We start from the raw sequence: 14,590 nt of genomic DNA, 5'->3' as shown, positions 1-14,590 counted from the left end.
AGTACCACATAGACACAAAAAGCCAGAAGTGGTGCTATTGCTCAAATGGTAAAGTGCTAGCCTTGAGCTAAAGAAGCTCAGGGACAGTGCCCAGAACTAGAAAAAAAAAAAATCGCTATTTCCTGTTTTTATAACTTTGAACTCAAGTCCAAAAAAAATTCTAACATATTTATACTATGCTGAGAGCCATTTTTATGTTCAATAAAGTTGAACATAAGACCTATCTTATTCTAAATACTTAACATGACACAAGTAGTGTTAAACCTGATCAGTTTGTAAGTTATATTCCATTTTTATGCTCGGCAACTTAATCGAATTTTCTTAAACTGAACTTCTAAAATTTTTTTTTTTTTTTTTTTTTGTCTGTCGTGGGGCTTGAACTCTGGGCCTGGGCGCTGTCCCTCAGCTCTTCAGCTCAAGGCGAGCGCTCTACCACTTGAGCTACAGCGCCACTTCCGGTTTTCTGGTGGTTTATTGGAGATAGGAGTCTCACGGTCTCTCCTGCCCGGGCTGGCTTTGAACCACGATCCTCAGATCTCAGCCTCCTGAGTAGCTAGGATTACAGGCGTGAGCCACCAGCGCCCGGCTTGAACTTCTAAAATTTGTATGTCGGTAAAATTTCTATAGTTCAGATTTATTTTTTTAACAAATATTTGTTCTTGGAATAATTCTGAAGTATTTCCTATGAAGTAGTTGGACCTTTTAGTTTCTACATGAAAACTGTATCTCTGTAGTACACAGAAAAGTTTAAAAGATACTAATTAAAAACAACTTTGATATTGAAACAGATTGGTAATACTTCAAGATTTTCATACCTATAGTTAGAATATCTTTTTGCTTTCTCTTAAGGCTGCAGCAAGACATCAGTGCTCCTACTTGGTGAACCTGCACGTAAATGATTTCCTTCATGTTGGTGGGGACCCCAAATGGCTCAATGGTCTAGAGAATGCTCCTCAAAAACTACAGAATTTGGGAGAACTCAACAAAGTATTAGCCCATAGACCTTGGCTTATTACCAAAGAACACATTGAGGTATGTAGTAATGTATCTTGAGCATCATTTAAAAATTTTTAAAGATAGGCTTACTGACAAAGTGCACATAAAGTACAGAGTTTCCATTTTTCAGCTCCCTCTCAGAGATACATTTTCCTACTATTATCAGCATCTGGGATTTTCTATGGTACATTTGTTGATCAATGTTGATTTGTTGCTATTAGGTGCATCCTTCACAATGGGTTCACTCTTCGTGTTGTAAAATTCCAGAGTTTTTACAAGTGCATGTCATCATAATATGATTGCTATAGAATATAAAGGAGCAAATAAATAGTCATATCCCTGTGCTTCCCCCTAAATGCATACAACTGCTGGTTTTTTCCCTTTCTCGAAAAAGTTTTGCTACATTTTAGAATGTCATATATTCAGATTGGCCTTTATTTATCAAAATGCATTTGATGTTCTTCCTTATTTTTTGATAACCTGAGAGAGCATTTATTTCTGTTTTACTCCAGTGTATGGATATACCATATTTTATCCATTCACCTATTAAAAGGACATCTTGATTACTGCCAGTTTTGGCCAATTATAAATAAAACTGTTACAACATTCATGGGTTAATATTTTAGTAGACAAAAGTTTTTAGCTCACTTGAGCAAATTACTGTTAGGTCTTACAATGAGCTAATTTTCAGCTTTGTAAGAAAACTGTGCCATACCTAAACTATGCCATTCCAGTCTGCATGCCAATAATGGTGAAGAAGCATTCCTTTGCCAGCATTGGTATTGGTGTTTTAAATTTTAGCCATTCTAACTGACACTGCATTGTTAGTAAAAAAATAAATAAATAAATAAAGATGCCTAACAATGTCATCTTAAACTAATTCCTTCTGGTTCTACAGTAAATGACTAATTTTTTGGTTTACTCTTTCTTTAAACATCTACAATAATAGATGATGTCAAAAGGGATATAAGTATTTTATTAATCATATTCAAATTGTATTATATTGTCAAGGAGAAATTGCACAAGATTATAATGTAACGATAAAGACTTATAGGACTTATGCCTGACTTTTTTCCCCCTTCAGGGATTTATGCTTGCTTAGGCAGGTGCTCTACTACTTGAGCTACACCTCTTGCCATTTTTGCTTGGATTATTTTTGAGATAAGGTCTCAGTTTTTTCCCCTGGGCCAATCTGGACTGTGATCCCCTTATTTACATTTCCCATGTAGGGCTGACATGTATACTACCTCACCCAACTTACTGTTGAGATGGAGCCTTGAGGAGCATTGGCAGAATGGCTCAAGTGGTAGAGTACCTGCTTAACAAATTTGAGGCCCTAAACTCAAATCTCAATACCACTACCAAAAATTAAAAACAGAGATGAATCTCATGCACTGGGCTGGCCTTGAACTGTGATTCTCCTGATATTGTCTTCCTGTGTAGCTGGGACAACCCAGTCTGACCTGTCAACACCCAACCTTAATTTATAACTTGTACATAAGTATAATTTGATGATTAAATAGTATTGAAGCCACTTCAGATTATTGAAGTTACTCTCTTACATTTTTTTGAGGAGACTTGATAACAAAACACAACATTTTACACAGTAGCTTCCACTTGAAACATATAAATATTGTTTGAGGGGCTGGGAAGGTGGCTCAGTGGCAGAGCGCTTGCCTTGCATGCATGAGGCCCTGGGTTCGAATCCTTAGCACCACATAAGCAAAAAGAAACAAGCCGGAAGTGGTGCTGTGGCTCAAGTGGTAGAGCGCTAGCCTTGAGCTGAAGAGCTGAGGGACAGTGCCCAGGCCCAGGCCCACGACCGGACCCAAAAAATAAATAAATAAATAAAAATATTGTTTGAACTAATAACAGTATAATTTGTTATCTAACATCTGAAATACAACATATTTCTTTAAAAATGGATTTTGTAACCTGATGCTAGTGGTTCAGACCTATTATCCTAGTTACTCAGGAAGCTGAGATCTGAGGATTACTGTTCAAAGCCAGCCAGGGCAGGAACACTTATCTTCAAATAACCACCAAAAAAACAGAAGTGGAGCTGTGGCTTAAGTGATAGAGTGCTGGCATTAAGCAAACAATCTTAGAGACATCATCCAGGCCCTGAGTTTAAACCACCTGGCACCAAAAAACAAATTGTACTGTTTTTAAATCAATATTCAAAAAATAAAATAAAATCCCAGCCAGGCACTGGTGCTCACACCTGTGATCCTAACTACTCAAGAGTCTCAGGTTTGAGGCTCATGACTCAAAGCCAACACTTTTACCTCCAATTTACTGCCAAAAAGTTGGAACTAGAGCTGTGGTTCAAAGTGTAGAGAACTAGCCTTGAGAACCAAAGCTCAATGCCCAGGTCCTGAGTTTAAACTCCAGGACTGGTGCACTGGCGCACACACACACATACACAAACAACTAATGTGTTATTAGCAGATGTTCTATTTACAAATATATTTTCATAAACATTTAAATTGTAGGTTCTACATATACAAAATTGTTCTACAAATTTCATGTTGAAACTCTACCTTAAGTTTTATGTGGAATCCTGTTTTCAATGGATGATAAACTCTTCATTATTGTTTGTTTTGTACTAGTGTGGTCTTAAACTCCGGGCCTCCCACTCTCACTGAGCTTTCTTGTTCATGACTGGTGTGCTACCACTGAAGCTATATTTATCTCAGATTTTAATGCCAGGGATGTCTTCAAACCCAAATCTTCCAGGTCTCAGCTTCCTGAGTAGTTAGGATTATAGGCATGAGCCAAAGATACTCAAGCTAAGCCATATAATTTTACTGATACCTCCAAGTATAAGATGTTCCTTAATTTCTTTTTCCCTCCTCCCTTTCCTAAGGAGCTTTTAAAAGCTGAGGAGCACAGCTGGTCTCTGGCAGAATTGGTGCATGCCGTAGTTCTACTCACACACTATCATTCTCTGGCCTCATTCACATTTGGTTGTGGAATCAGTCCAGAAATTCACTGTGATGGTGGCCACACGTTCAGACCTCCTTCTGTTAGTAACTACTGCATCTGTGACATTACAAATGGCAATCACAACATGGATGAGATGCAAGTCAACTCAGCAGGAAATATTACGGTAGGTGTCTATTATTATGGGACTGTAATGAGACTATAATCACAATAATTGTTACATTTTCATTTGGCTCTTAGAAAATCCACCTTGTTAAGTCAACTAGACACCTATTCATTCATTAAGGACCTGTCTACATGTTAAGGTATATACAAAGATATAAGCCCCTCAAGGAGATTGCCCAAATGTAATTTTAGGGTCAGGAACCATCAGCATGTACTTCATCAATGCCAGCTAACCTGAATGTCTACAATAGTGAGATAAGGAGAAGCTGAAAATAATGTGGTCTGTTAGTACACACTTCCTGGTGCCAAAACAACCTTTTCTGCAAAACAAACAAGTTGGCTTCTTATTTGCTCAGCTTTTAAAGATTTAGTCAGTACTGATCTGGACATTTCTCCCCTTAAAAAATTATTTGGCCAGGCACTGGTGGCTCACACCTATAATCCTAGCTACTCAGGAGTCTGAGATCTGAGGACCACGGTTCAAAGCCAGCCCGGGCAGGAAAGGTCCATGAGACTCTTATCTCCAATAAACAACTCAGAAAACCAGAAGTGGCACTGTGGCTCGAGTGGTAGAGTGCTAGCCTTGAGCTGAAGAGCACAGGGACAGCGCCCAGGCCCAGAGTTTAAGCCCCACGACCAACCAAAAAATATACATATATTTTTTTTTTTTCCAGGGCTGGGAAGGTGGCTCAGTAGTAGAGTGCTTGTCTTGCATGAATAAGGCCCTGGGTTTGATTCCTTATACCATATAAGCAGAAAAAGCGGTGCTGTGGATCAAGTGGTAGAGCACTACCCTCGAGCTGAAGAGCTGAGGGACAGCACCCAGGTCCAGATCGACAAAAAAAAAAAAATTCTTTTTCATGACTAACTTTATAGAAACATACAAAAGGCATATGGATTGTAAATTTTGTTAATGCTTTCCACCTTTGTTCTTACCATCTTGTATTTTGTTCTTTTTTTAAAACAGATAAGAATGGGGCTGGGAATGTGGCTTAGTGGTAGAGTGCTTGCCTACTATGCATGAATCTCTGGGTTCGATTCTTCAGTACCACATAAACAGAAAAAGCCAGAAGTGGTACTGTGGCTCAAGTGGTAGATTGCTAGCCTTGAGCAAAAGAAGCTCAGGAACAGTGCCTAGGCCATGATTTGAAGCCCCAGGACTGGCAAAAAAAAAAATAAAAAATGAGTTAAGAAAAGTCTTGAGCTATCTGTATGTTTATAATATATTATATATAAATGTATTAAATATAGGTATTGGTGGTGGTCCTAGAATTGGCAAATAAGTACTCTTACTCTCCAGTCACACCCATGTTTTATTATGTTTTTAAAACTTCCATTCTATGAACCATCCTAATTTTTTTTACCATATTTTTGTGTGGCTACTGACATCTCAAAAACAAATATAGAAATGCATCTACCAGAATTTTCAGTTTCATCATAAATATATGTTCCATCATGGAATTACTAAAGAGTTTAATATAGGGTATTTGGCCTGTACAAAGCATATGAAAATCACAGTACAAGTAAGTAGATTATCTTTTAATATAACATTATCCTGACAGTCATTCTGTAACAAATATTTTTCAAATATCTGTTGTATACAGTTACTGTGCTAGATTCTGGATATATTCGAATAAATTGAACAAGTCCCCCATCCTGGGGGAAAGCTGGCTCCTGACAAACTTCATACAAATAACAATTATAAGTTGTGACTGGTTCTATGCAAGATTAATTACAGGTTAAGAAGTAGGAAATAGTTGATTAGAAGAAACATGTAACCTGATACATAAAGGATCAGTCAGTAGAAGCCAGGAAAAGTTGGAAGATAGAACTAAAAACCTTCCTGGCAAAAGAAAGGAAATTTATAAAGGGGGAATTACTAATATTATATCTGAACTTTGAGAGTTGATACTTTGAGACTTACTTGTTTTATAAAGTATATATGCCATAGATTTGATCCAATGTTTAGAGTAAGGATGCAATAAAGTATAGAAGTACAAATCATTTGTCTACTTGGCTACTCTTTATGTGCCAAGACCCTTCATTGTAGATGTGATACTGCTAGTCATCACAGCAAGTAACAGCTGCTAGCCCCATTTGCAGAGGTCAGGTGGCCAACTCCAGCCATGTGAGGACAAGTTTCACTTTTAACTGGTAAATTGTATAAATGGACAGTTACTATTTTAAAGATCATTAGAGGTAGACATGTTGACAATATGTGCAGTATACAGTTGATACAAAAACTATTATATAATACAAAACTATTAAACTTTGTGTAGCTTATTTAACTAATTGAGCAACTAGAAGTTAACTTTTTAAACATTCAGAATTTTTTTTTTTTGCCAGTCCTGGGACTTGAACTCAAGGCCTAGGCACTGTCCCTGAGTTTTTTGTTGTTGTTTTTGCTCAAATAGCACTTTTTCACTTGAGCCACAGCACCATTTCCAGCTTTTACTCTTTATGTAGTACTAAGGAATCAAACCCAGGGCTTCCTGCATGCTAGGCAATCACTCTACCATTAAGCCACATTCCCAGTACATCAGATCTATTTTAATATTTAAAACAACATGAATAGTAATGGCTATTATTGACTTTTAAAGCAATTGATAAAGATCATTTTCTCTTATATTTTAAAATCAGAATATATATATATGTCTGTGTGTGTGTGTGTGTATATATATATATATATATATATATATATATATATGTGTGCGCCCAGTAGGCTAATTAGTATTCTAATTATTTATGCATGTACAATAAAATTATGAGGAAATCTATCTTTACTATATTCTGGTAGGACAATTTTTGGGGGGTGGAGAGCCTTTTACCAGTACCAGTGTTTGAACTCCCAGCCTCATGCTCTTGCTCAGCTTTCTAGCTCAAGACTGAAGCTCATCCACATCTCCAGTCCAGAATTTTGTTGGAGATGAGTTTTGTAGACCTTTCTGCCTGACTTGATCCTCCCAGTTTCAGCATCCTGAATAGCTAGGATTGCAGGTGTGAGCCACCAGCATCTGGCAAGATACAAATTCTTAAGAGACAGACTTAATAAAATTCCATTCTACAACTGCCCTGTGTAACATTGTATTTGTTCTGTCTTCAGGTAAGTGATTCCTTCTTTGAGGTCGAAGCCCTCATGGAGAAGATGAAGCAGTTACAGGAATGTCGAGATGAAGAAGAGGCAAGTCAAGAGGAGATGGCTTCACGTTTTGAAATAGAAAAGAGAGAGAGCATGTTTGTATTCTCTTCAGGTAAAAGCAACATGAACACAGTGGATATAATTTATATTGCAAACCCTTTTTAATTGAAGTAACTAATTTACTTAATTTCAGTAAGTTTTAAAACATCCATCTAAATATCTCTTTCCTTTTAGGGAGGCTACTGCATTAGGTATTCCTTCTTTGAGATAATTTTTAAAGCAGGCAACTAAGGAAAGGTTATATGGGAAAATAGCACTAGACATTAGGTTTGGTTTCTGGCATTAAAATCACTGCTAATAAGCTTTGTGAAGTAAGTCACTTAACATGTGAATGTCCCCTTTAATTCTTTTAAAACGAAGACACTGAATTAATAAGGCCTCAAAATTGTTTTGAGCTTTTCTATGATTTGGAAAAGGAGCTGTTTATTAAATTATCAATAACATTAGTCCTTTGTGCTTAACCTTTATATGCACGCCTTAGAATGTAATATGTAAACCATGTAATTTTAAAAGCTTATGAATGTTCTCTAAATATATTTTGACAAGCACGGAGAAGGAGAATGTGTTACAAACATCAAGTTTTATAGCAAAGAAAAGAAAAAATGTACAAAGAGAGTTGATTGCTAACCTATTGTTCTTAAGGGAAAGTTTTTATTTCTATTCATGCCTGAAGATGTAGAATTTTCATAAATATTGTATTTACTTAAAAACTGTAATCTTACCAGGCACTGGTAGCTCACGCCTATAATCCTAGCTACTCAGGAGGTTGAGAACTGAGGATCATGGTCCAAAGCTAGCCTGGGCAAGAAAGTCCAGTCCATGAGACTTAACCTCCAAACAACCACCAAGAAACTGGAAGTAGAGCAGGGGGTCAAAGTGGTAGAGCCATAGCCTGGAACAAAAAAGCTCAAGGACAGCACCCAGACACCTGAGTTCAAGTCCCATGGCAAAAAAAAAAAAAATACCTAATCTCATAAACTCTTCAACATAATTAAAGGAAAAAGGCTTGCAGATACCACAGGAACTTTTAGATGATAACTGGTTTTAATAGTTATTATCACTTTAAAGATTGGCCAAGGCCAGGTGAATCTGATGGAGGTGCATTGTATGCACAGCCATTTGGACAACCAGTTGTCTTGTGTAACCAATTAATGCAATAAAAAATGTGAGGTGAAAAGATTCTATTTCAAAATGTGAAGCCGTGTCTTCTTGACTTGCTTCTTTATTTAGCCAAGTGGTTGTTCAGACATTGAACTTTAAGCTTACTTATTAAGCTTTAATAAAACCAATATATTAGGGTGGGGACACAGAATGGAAGGAGGAATGAAAACATTAAAAATTCAACTATGAATGTTTTATTCATTCTGGCAGAACTTGGATTTGAACTCAGGGCGTTATGCTTACTTGGCAAGCATACCTCCCTCAGCTTGCGCCATATCTCCAGCCCTATTTGCTTTAGATTATTTTTCAGTGTCTCGCTTTTTGTCCAAAGCCAGTCTCCTATTTATGGCTGGGGCACTACCATGCCTGGATTTTTGGTTCAGGTAGAATTTTGCTAACCTTTTGCCTGGGCTGGCCTCAGACTACCACAGTCCCAGTTTCTTTCTCTGAGTAGCTAATATTACTACAAGTTTGAGCTAGCACACCCAGTATGAATGTTTATAACAAAAAAAAAAATCTGGGGCTGGGAAGGTGGCTCAGTGGTAGAGTGCTTGCCTTGCATGCATGAGGCCCTGGGTTTGATTCCTCAGCACCACATAAGCAAAAAGAAAAAAGCTGGAAGTGGCGCTGTGGCTCAAGTGGTAGAGTGCTAGCCTTGAGCTGAAGAGCTGAGGGACAGCGCCCAGGCCCAGAGTTCAGGCTCCATGACTGGACCCAAAAAAAATAAATAAATAATCTTATTTTACCGCTTCCTATTTACTGATAAGCTACTACTTGATATTGTTTTAAGCCTCCCTCATTTTCTCATTTTGATTGATAGCACTTTTTTTCCAAGAACATGTTATCCCATTTTTATATGTTAGGAGTAAAATGAATCTTAATCAGTATCCTGACTTTTAAAACCTTTCAGTGGCATTTTTTAAAAAATTATTTCAGATGATGAAGAAGTTACACCAGCAAGAGATGTGTCTCGTCACTTTGAAGATACTAGTTATGGATATAAGGATTTCTCAAGACATGGAATGCATGTTCCAACATTTCGTGTCCAGGTAAAAAGTGCAACTTGTTTATGTGCACGATTAGAAAAACTCAGATTTGAGAAAAAGTGACCTAGATTTGAAAATTGCTTCATAAGCATTATCTAAGAAGCAGGACCAGCTATGGCCTCTAGTTCCTGAAAAGAAAACTTGAAACAGTTGAACTGTAAGATTTTTGTTTCTTTGCTTAAAAAGCTAAGTTACTGTTTGAAAGGAATTTTTTTAGGCATTAGGAAGAATTAAACTTGCTGTGAAACAATAGATTAGAAATCATGAAATATAATAGGTTAGAAATCAAAGAAGTTTTTATGAAGGGAGTTAAAGTTTAAAGGATTTGGATGGTCAAAACAAAGGGTAGGTAGATTATAGCTCAGCGGTAGATGACTTGCTTAAACTTGATATTTAAGACCCTGGGTTTGGTCCTCAGCACTGCCAAAAGGTAGAGGAGGGAATAAGCAAAGGATTGTAAGAAGTAATTTGGCTTCCGTTTAGGAATCAGAGACTGGGTTGTACCTACTTCTATGTTAGTGGGAAATTAATTTAAAATTAGATGTGACTGAAATATCAAAACAGTTTGAACGAGGGTTGGAAGTTTTGACCAGAGAGATGCTTTAGAAAAAATAAACAGGGAACAACATAATACTAGGAGCTTATTAGGTTTTGTTTGAAGTAGAAGGGAGGTAAAGAGACTTTTTGTAGGGAAATGAATTAGAAGCTTCATTAATAAGGCTGAAAGGGTGGTTAGGGCTAGGAGAATGAGTGATGAGTATATTGAATTAGAAATTCACTTTTTTATTGTTGACATATATTGAGAGAAGATGTTGCTATGTCACTCAGGCTGGCCTTAAACTCTAGATCCTCCTGCCTTGTCCCCTTCCCACCACCATCGCCAGTGCTGAGATCACAAGCATGAGCTGCTGTGACTGGCTTAGAAATTCACTAAGTTTAAAAGGACTATTTGATTGGCTTCGGTGGGGGAAAATGAGAGGACTGTCAAACTAGGTCACCTCAATAGCCTGAGTGGAAAGACTTGGGGAAGCTAAAATTCAGTAGCTTATAAGTAAGAGGAAAAGACTGCCTTTATTGGTTCTTAAACTCATTGTTACAAAATATAACCTTTTACATGTTGCAGTATGGAAATGGAGATCATCATATTGGAATACAGATTGCTAGGCGCTCCAGGTGAAAGACAGTGAGTTGCAACTCCCAGCAATCTCACCACACTGCAGAGCTGGGGATACATAACTATTTGGCCACATTTTAATTATTTGTATGTGTTCTATTTCTATTATTTAGGACTATTGCTGGGAAGACCACGGCTATTCTTTGGTAAATCGACTTTATCCAGATGTGGGACAGTTGATTGATGAAAAGTTTCACATTGCTTACAATCTTACTTATAATACAATGGCAATGCACAAAGATGTTGATACCTCAATGCTTAGACGGGCTATTTGGAACTATATTCACTGCATGTTTGGAATACGGTTAGTCTGTTTATGTTTAAAAAGATACTTTCCTCTACACCTAAATTACTTGGGTGTCTGGAATGTACCCAAACACAGATAACCATCCTCTCTCCCAGGAACTTATTTTTATGCTTCTTATGCTTCACAGAACAACTTTATTGCAGCTTCAGTTTTCTCCCTCTGTTCTAGCAAGGAAGAGTGACTGGAAGGGAAAAGAAATGACAGATACCTCCAGGGAATGGGGGGGCGGCAAGTAAGATGGTCCCAGAACATAGATGAGAAGAAGCAGTTTGTCACCAAACATCTGGGTCTAATCTCTGTGATCTTCTACCTCTTGGCCCTATGGCTGTTCTCAAGATCCTTTGAAGAGTCCTAATCCCATTAATACTTCATCTAATGGAAAGCTTATGTTCTTACTGTTAGGTTTCAGTAACACGATGTTTTACAGAAAATGCAGTCAGCATACACTCACAAGTGCACACAAACCCCATGCTCTATTGCTTTCTGGTTATTTTAGCTGTAAAACCAGCTTTCACTTATCCCTCAGTTTTATCTATGACTCTGGTCAAAATATACTAGTCCTCTTTAATTTATCTAAACCGCTCAGGCCTTTAAGGCATATCTGACCAGTTTTAAACTAATTTCTACAAATGTGTGGCAGACTGTTGGTTTGAGCTTCTTAAGATAGTTGTAGTGCCGGCTTTGCCCAATACTCTTTTCCTCTGAAAACTCAATAGGCAGTGCCTGTGTGATCTGTAATGTATTGCCTTTGATTTATTGGAGATACTTGTGAGACCATGTATAAGCCAGCCCTCTGCTCCACCCACCTTCCTGCTGTTTTTCTTGTCTGACCTCAGAAACTGCTTTTTACAGTTTTATAACATAATAGTACCAATAACAAATGTAATTGCTGAATTTCTTAACTTCCTCACTGGTTTTTCAGATTTAGTTCCTCACAGTATGGTTGCCTGTTCACTGTAAATATATACTCTTGCTAAATGCCCAGTGTTATTATGTTAATATTGTCATTTTTCAGGAATTGTTTTCTTGAGTAATAGAACATTTTCTCTTCCTCTCCCAAAGTTTACCTTTATGTTTACCTACCACCCCCAGGTGAACGTTATAAAGTTGTCATTTAGGGGGATCAGCTGCACACACAGAGGGAATACAGCATATACTACTACTGTATACTATTGTAAAAAGAGAGCAGATTATACAGCAGATTAAACAGATTATCCTTCTCAACTATGTCTTTTAACAGATATGATGACTATGACTATGGTGAAATTAACCAGTTATTGGATCGTAGCTTTAAAGTTTATATCAAAACAGTTGTTTGCACTCCTGAAAAGGTTACCAAAAGAATGTATGATAGCTTCTGGAGGCAGTTCAAGCACTCTGAGAAGGTATGTACCTACTGGGGTTGTTTACTCTAGTTCAGCATTGATTCTTACTTTCCTTTACCTAATTTAGTGGCTCTCAAACCAAAGAGCATTCCAGGACAGTTGTCTCAGGTACTCCTTAGTCAGGGGAGGGAGCCTCATTTTGACAGAGTAAAAGAATAAAGGCAGGAAGGTGAGTGCAGTTCTGGCATAGCTATCACCACATAGAAGAAAGAAGACTATTTGGCAGGAGCTCCTTTCAGTCATAGTGTACAGGTAGAAATGTCTGTTCTCCTTGAAGCATTCTTATAAAAATTAATGAAAATTTGGCAGGGGGTACTGGTGTTTTGCTAAATCAATATCTAGATTGTTTTTGAAGTATAACACAAAACATCTATCCATAAAGAAATCAGGGAGTTTTCTTTTGAGAAATTAATATCCTGTTCAGCAAACCCAGACTTCTAAGCTATTTGGTGCCCCATACAAAATGTAGTTATTATATATTTGATTCATATAACCACGAATCAGATATTAAGAAAAAGTTGTCTTTGCATTGACTATGTAGACTTTTGCCATTGTTCACTATATTTACATAGCATTATAAATAATGTAGAGATGGGTTGCAATGTGCATGAGGATATTCCACAAATACTGTCTTGGAACTCCAAGAACATCCTAGAACCAGTCATCCATGGGATATTAAGAGCCAACTGTTTGTGATGTTTATTAAATGATTGGAAAAGCTGTGCTCATGAGTGTTTGTAACTCTCCTTTACCTGATGTTGTATTTTATATTCAGGTTCATGTTAATCTGCTTCTTATAGAAGCTAGGATGCAAGCAGAACTCCTTTACGCTCTGAGAGCCATTACTCGCTATATGACCTGATGCCTTTCCTCCATTAAAGATGATTCTGGAATGCTCAGCAAATATAGTCTGCAAGGGGAAGGTACCAAGCCCCAGGACCAATGGTAGATAAAAGAATTCAGAATCCATTGTGCCATGATTCCTTTAGTTTCTGCTATTCTACTGTGGAAATGCCACTGCTGGCACAAGCAGTGAGTGCTTGGCAGCTTAAGGTTTAGAGCCATGAAGAAGGGCTGCTGTTCACAGTATTTTGCTTCTTGACAGTACAAGATGCTGAATAATTGTTATAATACAGCAACTAGTAATTCTCCAAATCCTGTTGCTTTTATGTTAAATAAGATAACAAGAATTGGAGCATGCAGAGAATGGGACTTCGATAATGACTAAGATTTACACAAAGAATTTTAGAAGAACTTGGTGCTGCTATCCTGGCTGGTGGAATGAATTAGATGGCTGTTACAGTTAAGCCAGTAGTGACTCAAGTGAATACTGCTATTATCTGAGCCTACGTACAGAATTTGTGTGGTTTCCAATTAAACTTGCGTACATGAGGGTGGGGGTGCATCTAAAAAAACTATAGAATTATTACAGCTAAGACTGTTTTGATGATAACATATCATTTCTTTCATTGTAGTTTTTAAATTCAGTTATTGGATGATACTAAATTACAGAGGCATTGTTAAATTTTTCTTCAAAAAGCAATCTTAAATGAAATTGTGTGAATTGTAGAAAAACTGGCTGTGTTTTGTTAAGCTGTTTCACAAGATTCTCCAACATTGGAGCAGCTGTCTGTGGGAAATGTCACTGTGGACTGCCGTGCAGTCCCAGGTGCCATGCATCCCTGTGCTCCTCCACCGAATGGTCCCTACTTTAAAGGATGTGCAGCTCCTTAAATAATAAAAGCTGGAAAATATTTTTAGTCAGGTTATCACATTTGATTTACAAAACTGCTAGTCAGGTTATCACATTTGATTTACAAAACTGCTAACTTTGAAATACAAACAGGTTTGAAAAAAATGTATTAAGTACTTTGTATTCTGGAAGCGTGAATTTGCTTTTGAAGTCTGTCAGTATTACTGGTATTTTTCAATAAAGAATAATTTTCTCCAATTTTCTTTGTTGTCTCAATTTCTTAGTCTTAGCTTCATAATTAGTAACAATTCTGGGATTCTATTTACTTTCAGAAAAGCCAAGTAGATTCACATTAACACTGTAATCAGACAAGAGACTGCTATTAAATGACAAAAAGTCCTGAGACCATTTTGGAGAAACAAAGAAGAGTTGACCCTTTTTAGGGTCTTATAAGACGATTTATATTTTGAAAGTGACTGTTGTAGTCCCATGTCTGATCCATACCATACTCAATCAGA

At 37.2% G+C, this 14,590-nt stretch overlaps 1 protein-coding gene across 5 annotated transcripts in view; it reads left to right on the top strand.

The window, feature by feature from the left end:
• Nucleotides 1-14,330, top strand: part of Sesn1 (sestrin 1) — an 89,639-nt gene extending 75,309 nt beyond the window's left edge. For 3 of the 5 annotated variants that reach the window (XM_042675536.1, XM_042675581.1, XM_042675742.1), the window contains 7 exons: nucleotides 850-1,032; nucleotides 3,866-4,108; nucleotides 7,211-7,358; nucleotides 9,404-9,516; nucleotides 10,801-10,991; nucleotides 12,235-12,379; nucleotides 13,155-14,330. In XM_042675536.1, the coding sequence (XP_042531470.1) occupies nucleotides 850-1,032; nucleotides 3,866-4,108; nucleotides 7,211-7,358; nucleotides 9,404-9,516; nucleotides 10,801-10,991; nucleotides 12,235-12,379; nucleotides 13,155-13,241 (1,110 nt within the window). In that variant the 3' untranslated portion in view covers nucleotides 13,242-14,330. The remainder of the gene's footprint in view (nucleotides 1-849; nucleotides 1,033-3,865; nucleotides 4,109-7,210; nucleotides 7,359-9,403; nucleotides 9,517-10,800; nucleotides 10,992-12,234; nucleotides 12,380-13,154) is intronic. The other 2 variants (XR_006146980.1, XM_042675683.1) reach the window with 2 other exon arrangements.
• The last annotated feature ends 260 nt before the right edge of the window (nucleotides 14,331-14,590 follow it).

The sequence above is a fragment of the Dipodomys spectabilis genome, unplaced genomic scaffold (assembly GCF_019054845.1).
Source record: "Dipodomys spectabilis isolate Male_0828 unplaced genomic scaffold, ASM1905484v1 ptg000001l, whole genome shotgun sequence".
NCBI lineage: Eukaryota > Metazoa > Chordata > Mammalia > Rodentia > Heteromyidae > Dipodomys > Dipodomys spectabilis.
Note: the sequence above shows the minus strand (reverse complement) of the source record. Positions and strands in the feature narration are given on the sequence as shown.